General features: G+C 36.8%; 2 protein-coding genes across 2 annotated transcripts in view; one reads left to right on the top strand and one right to left on the bottom strand.

The window, feature by feature from the left end:
- LOC106053069 (uncharacterized) overlaps positions 1-11,927 on the top strand; it is a 33,591-nt gene extending 21,664 nt beyond the window's left edge. The window contains exons 3-5 of the mRNA XM_056009135.1: positions 1,013-1,139; positions 1,943-3,574; positions 9,763-11,927. Of these exons, the coding sequence (XP_055865110.1) occupies positions 1,013-1,139; positions 1,943-3,574; positions 9,763-9,766 (1,763 nt within the window). The 3' untranslated portion in view covers positions 9,767-11,927. The remainder of the gene's footprint in view (positions 1-1,012; positions 1,140-1,942; positions 3,575-9,762) is intronic.
- LOC129922545 (uncharacterized) lies at positions 10,150-15,250 on the bottom strand. The gene is made up of 2 exons (XM_056009180.1): positions 14,240-15,250; positions 10,150-10,167 (listed from the first exon to the last, which is right to left on the bottom strand). Exons 1-2 carry the CDS (start codon positions 15,248-15,250, stop codon positions 10,150-10,152), a joined length of 1,029 nt encoding a protein of 342 aa, XP_055865155.1.
- Positions 15,251-15,729: the final 479 nt, after the last annotated feature.

Below are 15,729 nucleotides of genomic sequence, written 5' to 3'. Positions count from 1 at the left end.
TAAAAATTTGTTTAAAAAAAAAACACATCTCTCTTTTCCATCTTTGTCCCCTATCGTCAATTTAATATATTGGTAGATCACAAATAGATGACAGGTAGATCATATATAGATCACAAATAGATGACAGGTAGATCATATATAGATCACAAATAGATCACACAAAACTAGTAGCAGCTATTTCTCTGGCGAAAGCCTCAAAAAATGAACAATCACTGTATTTCTTACTAGTGTTTTTATAATTAATAAAAAAGAAAAAGAAAAATGAAAGAGCATAAGATGTGCACATTAGTGTTCGGCACATCTTCATGTCAAACAATGCAGTTGTGAAAATGTCTGTTCTCGTCTTTCTACATAGCTTATATTAACTTACTCTGTCTGTCTCTTTAACTGTTTGTCTGGTAAAAAGTGTGTTCACCTTATTTCTCCATTTTTCATTCTCGGATCAAGTTGAAACTTTGCACAATTATTCATTGCCATAGACAACACATGAATCAGCAACAAAAAAAATCACCAATTTTTCTATTAATTGCTGGTAACTAATTACTTTGTTTGATACTAACAAGAAAAAACGAGTCTTTCAGTATTCGCAAGTTCGGCTTAATATGTAGAATTTCGTCCCCTTAGAAAATTGGATACGTTATTTTTCCCACACCCATTCTCAGATCAAGTTGAAACTTTAAACAATTATTTACTGTACCTAACAAAACTATAATCAATTTAAAAAAAATTATTTCCCAATTAGTCAATTAATTATTGGTAATTAATTATTTTGTTTGATATTGAGTAAGGCAATTAACTTCTACTTTGAAAGATATAGTTGTAAGTGCAAAGTTATTTCCCTTTGTTTTCTAAAATGTTTTTAAAAAACTATATTTTGCTTGTTTTCTATTGAATGAAGATGACCGCTTGTGACTAACTGCACCCCAACACCCTACCACTGATGAAAATGATTTGTAATAGAGAATTGAAGGTTGCTCTACATTTTTTTTTTTTTTACTTTTCACTGAACCAGATAAAGAGGACGAGCTGTCTAACAACCTGAAGCACCATCCCCTGCACCACCTACACTCACACCACCACCAAAACCTGACGGGGACACCAGGACCGACACATCACGATCTGTTTGGAGTCAAAGATAGGTAAACAAACGTTGGCATATTAACAAAGGAAATGAGCCGAGTTTTAGCAAGGTCTATAACTCGGTTTTATTTGTTGATAATTACGTCACCAATTATCTCTCTTCCTTTTACCAGGACAAAGAAAAAAGGTGCACTTAAAAGAGACATAAATACAGATAAATAGCTGGGGATATTCTTGCTAATCCCAATGTTTTCAATATTTTCAATACTAAATCGCTCCTTTTTCAAAAGATAACTTGAAGCTTATTTGTCGGAGATTTTCAAGCGAAAATGTCATCACAGTAACCTGCTCTTTGTTCAGTTCAACAATGTAAATGTTCAAATAAATAATCTCAATGATTCCCAATGTAAAGACAAGTCTATCCAGCAAACTGATAACAATTACTTTAAGTTGGGAGATAACGACCTTTGAACTTTGATTCTACAGTCATTAGAATTTCCCAAATATTGTTATTAAAGACTTCACTTCTCAATACTTCCGAACTCTGTACACCGGATACACCAAATGCTTACTAATTATAGATTTCCTTCTATCTATGAAAATCACCAATGTTAACAATTTAATGCACTCTTAACATTTACGCAATATAAGGGACGAAGAATGCTAAAAAGAATTACTGCCGTGTATTTGATGATAGCATTAGTTCCAATGACAATAAATATATTTATGACCGTAGCATTTCTTAGTTTACTATTTTTACGTATACAAAGTAGTTTTAGTGTTCTTGTAGATCTATTGGGAAAAAGAAACATATGAACCCAACAGCTAACGTAATGAGATCTGTTCTTGTTTTTTTCCTTAGAACATATTCAGCGGATGATCCTGTACTCAAGCGCCTTTCAGTGGTCCACGGGGAGCAAGGAACGGATGTGACGTCGCTGAGACCTCTCGGCAATCTCCACGAGCACGTTTCCAAATCTTTTTCCGAGGGCGCTGTCGACTTCGCGGGCGTGGCGGCCAAGTACGACGTCAGCATCAACAACGGGGAAAACGGCAACGGGGCGTCCCAACGAGACCACGCCAAGGACTACAGCTGTCCAGGACAGGACTCCACCGCGACATCGCCCTTGTCAGCCCCTGTGTCTTCCTCCTTGTACTCCAGGCTGTACAACGGTGAGGCAGATGGTGGTTCGGCCTACTTCTCCCCTTTCAAGTTTTTCCCTCAGTACTCCAGCGGGTCTGCCGCGACTGACAAGGACTACGAAAAGCTGTACATGTCGCATCAGGATCACACCTCCACTCTGACTCACTATAAGTCGCAGAACCGCCTCAGCGACCCCTCCCCGGGCAGTGATTCTCTCATCAACACGCCAAAATCTTACTCCTGCTTCGACCGTTGTGAGCCTGCGCACAAGATCAGCGACCCCGTGAAAAACGGAAATAATAATAGTAACAACAACTCTCAAATCAATGGCAGCGTGGGAAATAACAAAACGAAAATACAGAGCCACGAAGACCGTGTAACCACCAAATCCAACATTTCGCACGGCAACGTAATTCCGAAGCAGGAGTCTATAAATGATACATCCAACAAATCCTCAAAAATCGTGAAATGTGAATCGGACAGTTTCTCCAAGCCATCTGCTAACAACGAATCGTCCACAAAGTCGCCAGGTTCGAACAGCGACACCAAGCCCCCCACGCCGAACAACAAAGACAATCCGGAGTCTTTCAAGGATCCGAACGTGAAGCCCCCGTATTCCTATGTGGCTCTGATTGCCATGGCGATCAAAGAGTCTGCGGAAAAGAGGCTGACTTTGAGCGGTATCTACCAGTTTATCATTGGCCGCTTTCCTTACTATGAAAAAAACAAGAAAGGTTGGCAGAATTCGATAAGGCACAACCTCAGCCTGAACGAGTGCTTCGTTAAAGTTGCTCGCGAGGGCGGGGGAGAAAGGAAAGGAAATTTCTGGACTTTGGACCCTGCTTTTGAAGACATGTTTGAGAAAGGGAACTATCGAAGGCGTAGACGCATGAAGAGGCCGTACAGACCTACTTTGTCACTTCATAAACCTCTCTTCTCGGACCATACGCATGCCCTGAACCAGTTCGCCTTTAACAACTACTTCAACGCGCCTTCCTACTCGCAGTACTCTAGCTACTCCCCGTGGGCGCTAACTCACAACTCCGGGGCGGCCAACATGGGCGTCTCCCAGCTACCAGCCTACCGCTCCTGTCAGCGAATGTCAGCGGCGAACTCTGCTCTGAACGGACTTCATCAGTACTCCACCATGGGGATGGGGATGAGCGTGGGGCTCGGCGCGGCGGGAGCTCAAGTGGCCCCGAGCATGCCCTCCCCGTCGAATTACCCCTCGCCCTACCCCCAGTTTCCAGAGTACAGCGCTGTAGGTGGGGGATCAACGTTTGGCTTTCAGTACAGGCAGCAGGGGGACGCGTTCAACTCATCTCACTACAACTCCTATTGGGCCGACAGGTGAGGTGAAATAACACACAACACACTCTCTACACAGGCACACCACTGCACACACACATATAGACATACATGCTGTTTAACACAGATTGGCTTAGAAAATACGTTAGTCTTTTAGATTTAAACAATTATCTATATTCCTCGTCAATATATAACATAACATAAGTTATAACATCGAATTTTGTACTTTTATTCTATCTATCTATCTATCTATCTATCTATCTATCTATCTATCTATCTATCTATCTATCTATCTATCTATCTATCTATCTATCTATGCATACATAATACATACATACATGCATACATGCATACATACATACATACATAGATACATACATACATACATACATACATACATACATACGCATATAACTTACACTGAATATATCACTAGTTCTCACGAGCGTAGCTAGCATTTGTAAAAGTGGTAAGCATCCCCCAGACGTCTCCCTTTATGTGGATCCGAATAATAAATAGATCCATCCCCATATTGAATGGTCCCTGCCTAAATTCAAACGGGTAGATATCAAATTATATTTAAGTAATACCCCTACTTATACAGATAATACAATTATAATGATGCCAAGATATTAGAACATGATTTAATTTTATTTCTAAAGTGTTAAGAAACATGTATAATAGTGTTATCAATGCTGGCCTGTCTGTCAGAATGTACGTTAACTTCAATCGTTTTGTGTGAAGTATTTCGTCAGTCTTTGCTGTGTAATGTGCTAATTGTGTTAGGAAAAGAATAAAACCTCAGATCAAACTGATTCTGAAATGAAAGAGCTCTATTTTTTAAAAATACATTCTAAATGTGTATCTTTTTTATTAATATAATGGTCATTCATATTTAACACTATTCAATCGCATTGTGCTTTAGATTCTAAATTCCAAAATAATTTAAGTATAATTGTGTTTTTCGTTTAATTACCCATCTTACCAACCAACAGCACATCGGTTCTAATCTTGATAGTAACAATGAATAATTTTCCATAATGTCCAAATCCCTAAAGAGTAAGAAACTGTTCCAATTGCTGTTATTGCTACTATATTTAGGATATTGATATTTGAGATTCTTAGGTCCAAGCTACTAACGCGTTTTGAAATAAAAATATCCAATAACATTTTCATAGATAATTTAATAGACACCTAAATTAAAGACATAGTTTTAATTTGCATGTAATATTCTTTGTTTTTAAATAAATCAAAGGACTTTCTTTTTTGTTAGTTAGTTTTGTTAGTTTGTTAGTGTAAGACAGTGATGCCCAACTCACGGCCCGCAAGCCTTTTCCTGCCATTTGAAAATTATTCCCACAGTGCAGTTGAGTGCAATGCCACTTCCACAGAGCTAAATGAAGCCATATAGACTCGTTTCTTGACGATATTACGGCTCATGACACGCGCGACTGAACTTTATATGACCCCTATGTTAGTGATGTAAGACCAAAATAAAATATAAAATAAATAAAAGTTTTTTAAAAAAGTGAAATATATAAATTTGGTTACTCACTTATAAAAGTAAGAGGTAAAGTGTTAGGAATCCGAACTGATCGGTCTCGAGTTTTTTATTCTCGGTGTAGACTAGGATTTTGAATTTCGAGATTTCCTATTAGTACTTTGAAGTCATGTGTTAAAATAAATAAGTGTCAATAATACCTAGGAAAGTATCAATTTTCACATTTTTATCCGATATTTGTATTTTGTTTATTTTTAAGTTAAGAAAATTAATTTGTTTTTAAAATCCATTTTGTGTTCAACATTCTTAGTGTTTGCAATTTTCTTTATTTTTTACTTATCAATAAAAGAAAATGTCAATTGTAACGGATGTATGTGCGAGCTGTGATTTATATATTTCTATAGTACCTTGATAATAATTCTTCGATGGTGTATTACATATGCGAGAACGAAGAATGAACATACATTATCACAAAGGATCAATGCACAAAAGTTCACTCGTAATGAAGTAGAATAACGAGCTTTAAGTCTAGAGACGCACTGCTGTAGACAGACTTTGAACGCAGACATTTGTACTGACGACTTAGGAACTGGGTTAGAGATTATTGATACAGACTTTTTAGAGAATTACTGCTAGGCTCTAGTAGGGATAACATCATATTTAGTGACTGCCTCGACTGTGGCCAATTCTGAATTAACTAAGTGCCTAACACAATAATACATCGATAAAAAAAAACAATTAATTAATTCATTAAAGTAATTAAATAAAAAACAAACTACTGATATCGCTGATTTGCACCATTGGCCCATTGAAAGACAAAATGACCCAGTCCAAGCACAATTATTTGCAGTTGTAAGGTGTGCGCATAGGACTGATGGTCTTGAGGTTGAACCTGGCTCGCTATCATCACTTCTGCAGGTTTAGTTTAGGAGGTGATGTACTTCATTTCTGAAGGCTTGCCCATGACTTTTAAACTAAACAAAAACCTAGTAGTATATAATTGTAGCATTTGCATAAGTATTTAGAGGCATTTTTTTAATTAGTAGTAGTTAGTAGAATTTATTTGTAGTAATTAGTAGAATTTAGATGTTGTAATTTGTAGAATTTAGTTTTAGTAATTAGTAGAATTCAGATGTAGCAATTAGTAGAAGCACCTATTTCGCAGTAGTTGAAGAATATTATGGCATTAAAAAAAGTTTAATTAATAATTATGTTCTATCCCTTATCACCATTTTTTACCGCTTCTATTGTCATTGAACAGTAAGACAGGTGGATAGGAAGACCCACTTGTGACCTACAAATATTGTCGTGTTTTAAACAGATGTTTTTTGGTCATGTTCAACATGCCGGAACTAAAAATTCGTTAAATTTCAGAAATTTGCAGAGTAACGATATGAATAATCCAACGAGATCAAATGAGTAGAAATAAAACGTTGCCGAATAGTAGCAGCCTCAGCCGTTATCGCAGCGAAAGTTAGACATTCCCCGTCCGGTACCTATGCTAATTTGCCAATCTACCGTAGAGTTCGCCACCCTCTCAGGGTCCAACACCCTGTTATCTGGCTCCACATCGATGCATTAGTGCCAAGCAGAGGAATCAATTCTGACATGGCTGGGCTTCCATATACGGTTTCCCGGGGAAACCCGATCCGTAAACTCCATTCCCGGTGTCACGATTGGCGTGTGTTCTTCCGTTTCGCTTGAGTTCTTTTTAGCGCGGGGGGCGTTTTTTTTTTTGGAGGGGGGGGGGATAAGCGGGTTCGTTAATTTGTTTGGTTGTTATTTTAATGTAAGCCCCGCGTGTAAATCCGTGTTTTCTGGAAGCAAACATTGTAACGGTCTCCCACACTTCCATCCTTCCTCCTTTCCCTTCCCACACAACACCCGCACAACTTGGCAGTGAGAAGAGAAAAAATTGATTGAAGCAAAACATTTTTTTTAAATTCCTTTTTACAGAGCTAGAAAGTAGTGACCGAGTGTTTGAGCGTTTGATCGGCGACTACCGCAGATAGTAGATGTAATTGTCTGCCAAACCCCGCAAGTCTCTTTTGCTTTCTTGAATTTTTTATTGACTTTCGAACATTATGCACACTTGGCTTTCATTTAATAGTCTTGCGCTGAAGTTGGATCCATTGTTGTGTTAAAAAACTATTATATGGGATTTTCACTGTAAATGTTCAATTCTAAACAATGTCAAGGACACTATATTAAAAGGTTTTTGTTGTCAACTAAATTTAAAAAGTTATTTTGTTTTAACGATCAACTCAACAATGTCAAGGACGCTAAGCTGAACTTTAAAAATGCTAACTAAAAAAGAGTTACAAACAGAAAAGTTTTAAATATTTGATTCGGCCATTTCTTAACAATAGCTCATAGCTATTAATTGACATGTAGCTTTAAAAAAAAACATAGTTTATCAACACTGCCTTTATTTTGAACTCCGGATAGACCAAAAAGCTTGCTTTAGGTTTTCCGCCATTTAAGAAAATCTCCAATAATAATTTAACATAAATAAATTAGAGCACAGTGATCTAGTGGTTATAATCATTTTAAATATCATTCAAGAATTTTAGGTAGGTTCGTACATTCCTAAATCATTGTTTGTAATCAGTGATCGTCCAAGATTCAATCACGACTATGCTAATACTTAATGGATCTAGTAATATATAATGAGTTCTGATAAAAGACATTAAATGTACTTAATAATGTCTCAGTCAAATACCTAGACGCTACAAAGGGAAGAGGTCGGATAGGATGACGGCGAATAAAAAAAAGCGTTTTTTTTTTCTAACAATATCTTAGAATACGTGCTTAGATGAAGTTTCATAAATTTATATATATATATATATATATATATATATATATATTGGCATTAAGTATAATAAGAACACAGAATAGTATCAATAGTAACTTTTACATCGTGAAAGCAAATACATAAATTAAAATCAAGCTAATAACAGGAAGTTCCACAATCTACATCAACGAATCCCATCCCTAGTTTAAACTTAATCTCAATGCTTAGGTTGCCGTGCAAGTGGCTAGCTTATTACAATATTTACGTGACTTGCTATTTCAACATTTAGTGTACGTAACTTGTTAACAAAAAAATTGTGTGAGCAAACAGAAAAAATGCTTGTAACGAGGTGAATAATTTTATTGAGCTAATTAGAGACGTGGTTAATGCATTTCTTACAGCCATGACGACATACCCCGAGCTTAAGGCCGACACCCAAACTGCATTTCTCAGGAAGATAGAAGAGTGTCTCTTTTTTTTTCTTCGTGTTTGTTTCTTACAGCGGCAGCTAAATCTAAACTAAACATTGTAAGTCTAAACTTGGGGTCGGTTTAAATAGTTGACATTGAAACCTGTTTTCAATTTAAAACTTTACTGGGAATTTTTTTTAAACTTTTACTTTCTCTTACTTTTCATTTCTAATGGTTCTCAAACTTTTACATAGCTTTCTTGTAATTTAAAAGAAAAAAATATATTAAATATATTTCGTGGGACATTTTTTGTGCGTACATTTTTTCATTTGGATCCACACTACAGATAATCTCAAATAACAAAAAGTAGCATAAAACAAGCAATACAGCTTAATAATACATTCAAGAATGTATTTAATACGAAGCTTAAAACTTATTGACTGAAAGACCCTCTAAAATGATTAAGAACTTTCAATAAGAGCACTGAATGTGGAACAGCAGATAAAGGCAGCGAGCAGGGTTCGTGCCCGGAAAATGTCACGACAAAATAGTCAGCAAATTAAATTAAATGGGTTCCATCAATTTCGAGGTCTGATCCTTTCCGAATGCGGTCCTATTGCAACGAGGTTATGACTGAATGACCTTGTTCCACAGAAACAGATTTACTGGACAAAATATTGTTCTTCACCTGTTAAAAAATTTAGTTCCTCTTTCAGACCTTGCGATCAATTTCGAGGTCTGACCATTTCCGAATGCGGTCCTATTGCAACGAGGTTATGACTGAATGACCTTGTTCCACAGAAACAGATTTACTGGACAAAATATTGTTCTTCACCTGTTAAAAAATTTAGTTCCTCTTTCAGACCTTGCGATCTAAAGGGCTGATAATGTTAAGGTCATCTGTTTCTTTGGCCATCGGTTAACAAGCAGGGTTTCATGTGGCCAGCACAACAACCAACCGCCTTCACTTTCCCCAACTAAAGCTAAAGTTAGGTACCCATTAGAGTTAGATGGACTCAGAGGGGCCCTAAAAATCCCGAATTTCAAAATCCCAGTCTTTACCGAGATTCGAACCAAGGACCCCAGGTTTTGAAGTCAAGCGCTTACCCACTCAGCTTACCCACTCAGCCACCGCGCCCCCTCTTCTGCTATTACTCCTAGACAAATATCCCAGAATTGTAAAAGTTAACTAAGAACAAGTTGAACGAGATCTCTAAAGAACGCTGGCTTTCCAATGCCTTATACGCACTAACCGGCTCTTGAGTAATGGCAATATTACAGTAATTATTTTTCCGAACTGTCACCTCGATGGTCCTCACATTGCCCGCTCTCTACCCCTGCCATTTTGCCTTAGTGCTTGGAAGTAAAAACGTCATTTCTAAAGCACTATGAATCTTACAAATTACATCAATAAGCTACTTCTTTTTAAAATTAACTGACTTCATATAAAAACCTGTAATTTATATATATATATATATATATATATATTAATGTAGATTTTAATAAATTTTTTTTTTGGTTTCAGATGAGTCTATTTGAAGAAGAGATATGAAAAATTCAAAAATACTCTAAGGCTGTGAGTCTATTCTAAGTTCAGAATCAGGACCTACTAAGTGAAAGATTCTCTCTAGTCACTGAATGACGTCACATACTAGCAGCTACCAATAAACAAAATCCTTATCAATCTAGAAATATAACATCCAAAACATGGCATCGTTGTTATCGTTTCTCTAGCAACGTATTGCAGTGTGAGTGGCTGTGAACTATTGTCGATGTGAGATCAACTGAAATCTACAAGGCCAACGGGAACCAATTTACCTAGTTCTCGAGCTCCAAGTGTGACAACGCATTGCCAGATTTTATCACCAACATCAAGAAAGAAGGAAATCATTTGGATTATGTTGTTCATAAATCAAATAGCTGCATAATCCTAAATAAATACAACAAAAATTTTAAAAAATTATAATAACACAATGAGCAATATTATAATCAAAATCAGCATTTACAATAAATAGAATAAAATCGAATATTAAAAAATATTGTTATATATAAAGTACGTGTAAATAAAGAAAATAACGAGGCCTACAAATAAACTTTAATTTTTAAAAAAAAATAATTAATTATTAGGTTTGCTTTAGTTAAAACTCTGTAAAAATTGACTGATACGTTAGTTTCAAAGCTGTATCCTACATAAACATTTGTAAGTTGACGCTATACATACGATATATATATATATATATATATATATATATATATATATATATTATAGTAGTTTTTGTACTATTATTAAATGCCAATGTGTCACCAATGATTCTATAAAGCATACATGCCATAGATTGAATGAATGTTTCTGTTTGTTTCGCATTTATTCTCTCGGCATTAGTTATACAGACAACTCTTCCATTGTATTGACAGGTCGACATTAACGTGAACAATCTTAGAACATTATAATTTGCATAGTTTAAATTTGTGCTCATTTGATACCTTTTAAAGCATAATTTGTTAGTAAGTGAAATGCATGAATAGTGTTTTCCTTTCTAGAAGAGCCCCAACTGCTTACATTGAACGTGATAAATAGTAAATACTGGATACCTACACTTTATGTTGACTTATGTACTGTATATATATACTGAAATATGACGATCCAACGACATAGCACATTGATACTACTTCTACATATTTTTGTTTTACCACAAGGAGCCATACATTTTTTTGTGAGTTGGGTGTCGGGTTAGGACTGATGTATTATTGTAAACTCTTATTTGATACAATTAAAATGTAGCACAACTGCATTCTGTTAGAACAGTGCTACTTTAAAATAACGATTTAAAAAAATAGAATTGTAGTAAAATACATTTTTAAAGGCGATCGATAAAAACAATTGAAATATAACAACTTTTTGAAGGAAAAAAGAAATACAATATTGTGTGTGTATAATACACTGTGTATTAAAGAACCTCCATATAGATATATCGAATATAAAGGTACTGTTTTGTTTTTTCATACTATCTTTCCATTATAATTTTTTTTAAAAGCCAAAATTGGGCCTACGTAAGACGATGGGTTTGTATTGCCAACACAGTCGCCTGCTGTGTTCCCCTTCCCGCCTCTCCATTTATCACCTTTGTTGGACCTTTGGGGCACCACACAAGATTTGTCGAGTGTATTTCTCCATTCCTCCCTGTCATTGCCTTGGATAAAACCTCTCAATGACAAGCTCGTCCATTCTTTCAGACTTTTCTTCTTTCCCACCAACTTCAGTGGATGCCCAATGAGGCAATAGTGGGTCACATAAATGGTGGGTCACATAAATAGTGGGTCACATAAATAGTGGGTCTCATAAATAGTGGGTCTCATAAATAGTGGGTCTCATAAATAGTGGGTCACATAAATGGTGGGTCACATAAATAGTGGGTCACATAAATAGTGGCTCTCATAAATAGTGGGTCTCATAAATAGTGGGTCTCATAAATAGTGGGTCACATAAATAGTGGGTCATCTAAATAGTTGGTCACATAAATAGTGTGTCTCACAAATAGTGGGTCTCATATTTCTGCCTGAGGTCAGTCTGTTAAGTTCAGCGAATACATTGGTCTAATTATTTGTGCTTGTTAATGTTGATACTGTATGCTAATTATGATTTTTTTATTATTATCATTATTATAAATAATAAATTATTATTATTACTGATATATGGCATTTATTGTATTTTAGAAATTCGACCTTGACCTGTTCATATGCTTTATACTCATAGTATGTAATTCTAAATATATTTCAGTATTACATTTTGTATCTGAGCTAATTACAGTTAATATGTCATATCAAGTTTTTTTCTTATAGTGCCAGTGTCTCATTCTCGAGAGTTTAGAGCTGGACACGATCTGATGTCGGCTCAAGTATACTTGAACTTATTTCAACATAAATATTTTATTCCGCAATGTTTCATGCATTTTAGTTCGTCCTCAGAAAATGCGAATGGCCTCAACTTATATTGTCCTCTAAGGAGGAAGTTGGCCTGCTATTCAACAGCTAACATTTTATTGGTAGTCATGCCTTACATTCATTGTAATCGTCTAGTGACCAAAGACTTTGTTATGTAAAAACAGAATGTCATAAAAACTTTAATCATGTGCCAATTTCTCTTCGGAATCGAAGACAGTGCCCCAAGTGCCTTGTTGTAGCATATGTACTATATATGTAATAAATGGACTCTTAGAAATGTCATTTGTTTCATGCGTCTCACATTCTGTTCGTTAAAAATAATTAATTCTGCTTGTGTGTGTGTGCGTGTGTGTGTGTGTGTGTTTTAAACATTTAGTTTTAGATCGGAAACTTTTATAATTGTTGTATTGCTTTTGTTCTTGTATGTTACTTTCAGTCATCTATCTCCGCCTCTGACATCTATATCGACTTCAGTCCTATGTCTGCTTCATGAATGTGTTGATTTGAGTCCTCTTTGTCTATTTTAGTCATCTAGGTTCATTTCAGCTTTTTTGTTTATATTTCAGCCAACGTTATGCATGCTTCAGACAGTTTATATTTCTCTCAGTCATCTTTGTCTATTCCTGTCCATTAAAAAGTTCCCCTTTCAGACCTTGTGGTCTATAGGGCAGATGAAGTAAAGGACATCTGTTTCTGTGGCCTACGGTTAACGAGGGTGTCATGTAGCCAGCACAACGACCAACCTCCTTTACTTTTCTCTACTAATGTCAGGTACCCATTAGAGCTGGGCGGACTCAGAGGCGCCCAAAGATCCCGAAAGTAAAAATCCCGTCTTTACCAGGATTCTCGGGTAGGAAGCCAAGCGCTTTACCGCTCAGCCACCGCGTCCATTATGTCTCAGTTATTGGGCTCCTGATCTATCAGTTATGTTGATTGTACTATAAGGCGAACTTCAGTGGGCGATTATCCATCAGCCCAAAAGATGTTTATTTTTCAAGTAACTTTAATCTAAGTATTTTTTTTAAATGACGTAAGCTTTTGCCCATCAAAGTGACCTATTGCCTTTACTTTCCCCAAAATCTGAAGATTGACCACATCTACGTCATCAAATATAGGTCATCAAATCTTCTTCATTACATTAAATCCTTTTCATTTTTTCCCTTTATTTGGCGTGGAATACTGTTTATGTAATCGAAATGAACTATTTGAATACAAATCTGTGGGAGAAAAAAAGATTTTACAATCTGTTTTATAAATATGTGGAATAAACTCTTTTGCTATTACACGGTTTAATTATCTTATCGACTTAGGTGTTATTATACAACTGTATAATCTCATAATTAATAGTTGAATTATTTATAACATTTTCACATCTCATCGCTTTTAGCGAATCAAAACTGTTCGTAACATAATAATTTTTTTTTAAATATTTACTTTTCACTCCTTGTTATCCAATTAAAAACACCCCACCTAATACATACGGAAGCTATTTATATTTCAAAATTTGTCGAAGGACCGGTCACAATAAAACCTACAAGCCGTTGATGTTAAAAAGAAATTTCAACACGGCCATAAAAGCTAACCCAACACCGTCAAACTAGCCAGGTTTTAGCACCGAGCCGCAGACGAGCGCTATAAATAACGGGGGGAGTTTGTTTTAAAAGCCATTTATTACTGCCCTCTGTGACATGCAAACGTAGATGAGAGCACTATCATCTCCTGCTGTGATCTGAGAGAGAGTTGCTGCCGCCCCACACGAAGACACTCACGGACAGGAACGGGAGAGGGGAGGGAGAGATACATGAAGTTTTTTTTTTCCCTAGAAATTTGACTGGATGAGAAGAAAGAAGGAGGGAGATTATGAAATTGTACGAAGTCTGGGTGAGGAAGAGGGAAAGAGTGGGTTGGGGATAGGGGAGAGGCTGATGGCGAAGGGGCCAGAGAGGGCGCTAGATAACTTGTAATTATGATATGAGTGATTAGAGTTTAGAACGATGAGAGAGACAGAGAGAGAGGATACAAATAAAGAAGGATAGAAAGAAGGAGAATGACGCAAATACAAGTCGAGGCAAGGTGCTGGTGTGCACCATTGTGCTACTGTACATGTCCTGTTGGGTGCTGGTGTGCACCATTGTGCTCATGTACATGTCCTGTTGGGTGCTGGTGTGCACCATTCTGCTACTGTATATGTCCTGTTGGGTGATGGTGTGCACCATTGTGCTACTGTACATGTCCTGTTGGATGCTGGTGTGTACCATTGTGTTACTGTACATGTCCTGTTGGGTGCTGGTGTGCATCATTGTGTTACTGTACATGTCCTGTTGGGTGCTGGTGTGTAACATTGTGCTACTGTACATGTCCTGTTGGGTGCTGGTGTGTACCATTGTGCTCATGTACATGTCCTGTTGGGTGCTGGTGAGTACCATTGTGCTCATGTACATGTCCTTTTGGGTGCTGGTGTGTACCATTGTGCTCATGTACATGTACTGTTGGGTGCTGGTGTGTACCATTGTGCTCATGTACATGTCCTGTTGGGTGCTGGTGTGTACCATTGTGCTCATGTACATGTCCTGTTGGGTGCTGGTATGCAACATTGTGCTCATGTACATGTCCTGTTGGGTGCTGGTGTGTAACATTGTGCTCATGTACATGTCCTGTTGGGTGCTGGTATGCAACATTGTGCTCATGTACATGTCCTGTTGGGTGCTGGTATGCAACATTGTGCTCATGTACATGTCCTGTTGGGTGCTTGTATGCAACATTGTGCTCATGTACATGTCATGTAGGGTGCTGGTATGCAACATTGTGCTCATGTACATGTCATGTAGGGTGCTGGTATGCAACATTGTGCTCATGCACATGTCCTGTTGGGTGCTGGTATGTAACATTGTGCTACTGTACATGTCCTGTTGGGTGCTTGTATGCAACATTGTGCTCATGTACATGTCATGTAGGGTGCTGGTATGCAACATTGTGCTCATGTACATGTCATGTAGGGTGCTGGTATGCAACATTGTGCTCATGTACATGTCCTGTTGGGTGCTGGTATGTAACACTGTGCTACTGTACATGTCCTGTTCCGGTATATATATTCACATTTTATTTGACAATACACTGTAACATATAGACATGGGTGGCCATGTTAACGCAGCATAACCGTTCATTACATTATGGGAATGGAGTTCTAAATATATTTCAAAATGCCACTTTTAATTTCATTATAGCTTATTACAACCTTAAAATGGTCTGAAGATCTGGTCTAATGTCTTTTCAGCTCCTTGTTTAAGTAACCAGCTGTAAGATTGATAGTAAGATTGCTTCTTATTAATTATAATAGATATTTATTTAGTTGGTTTTGTATTGCGCCTTACTTTATATAGACGATTCAAATGAATATATATTTAAAAACATTAAGAAATCACATTTAACAAACTTAAATTTATGAGCCTGTCACACCGAGACCTATTGTTATAGTACGTCTGATCACTGACCTCTCGACGTCACAACCTATGGGTAGTTTAGACCAAATACTCGTTGCCACATCACAGGA

Source organism: Biomphalaria glabrata, chromosome 13 (assembly GCF_947242115.1).
Source record: "Biomphalaria glabrata chromosome 13, xgBioGlab47.1, whole genome shotgun sequence".
Lineage (NCBI taxonomy): Eukaryota > Metazoa > Mollusca > Gastropoda > Planorbidae > Biomphalaria > Biomphalaria glabrata.
Note: the sequence above shows the minus strand (reverse complement) of the source record. Positions and strands in the feature narration are given on the sequence as shown.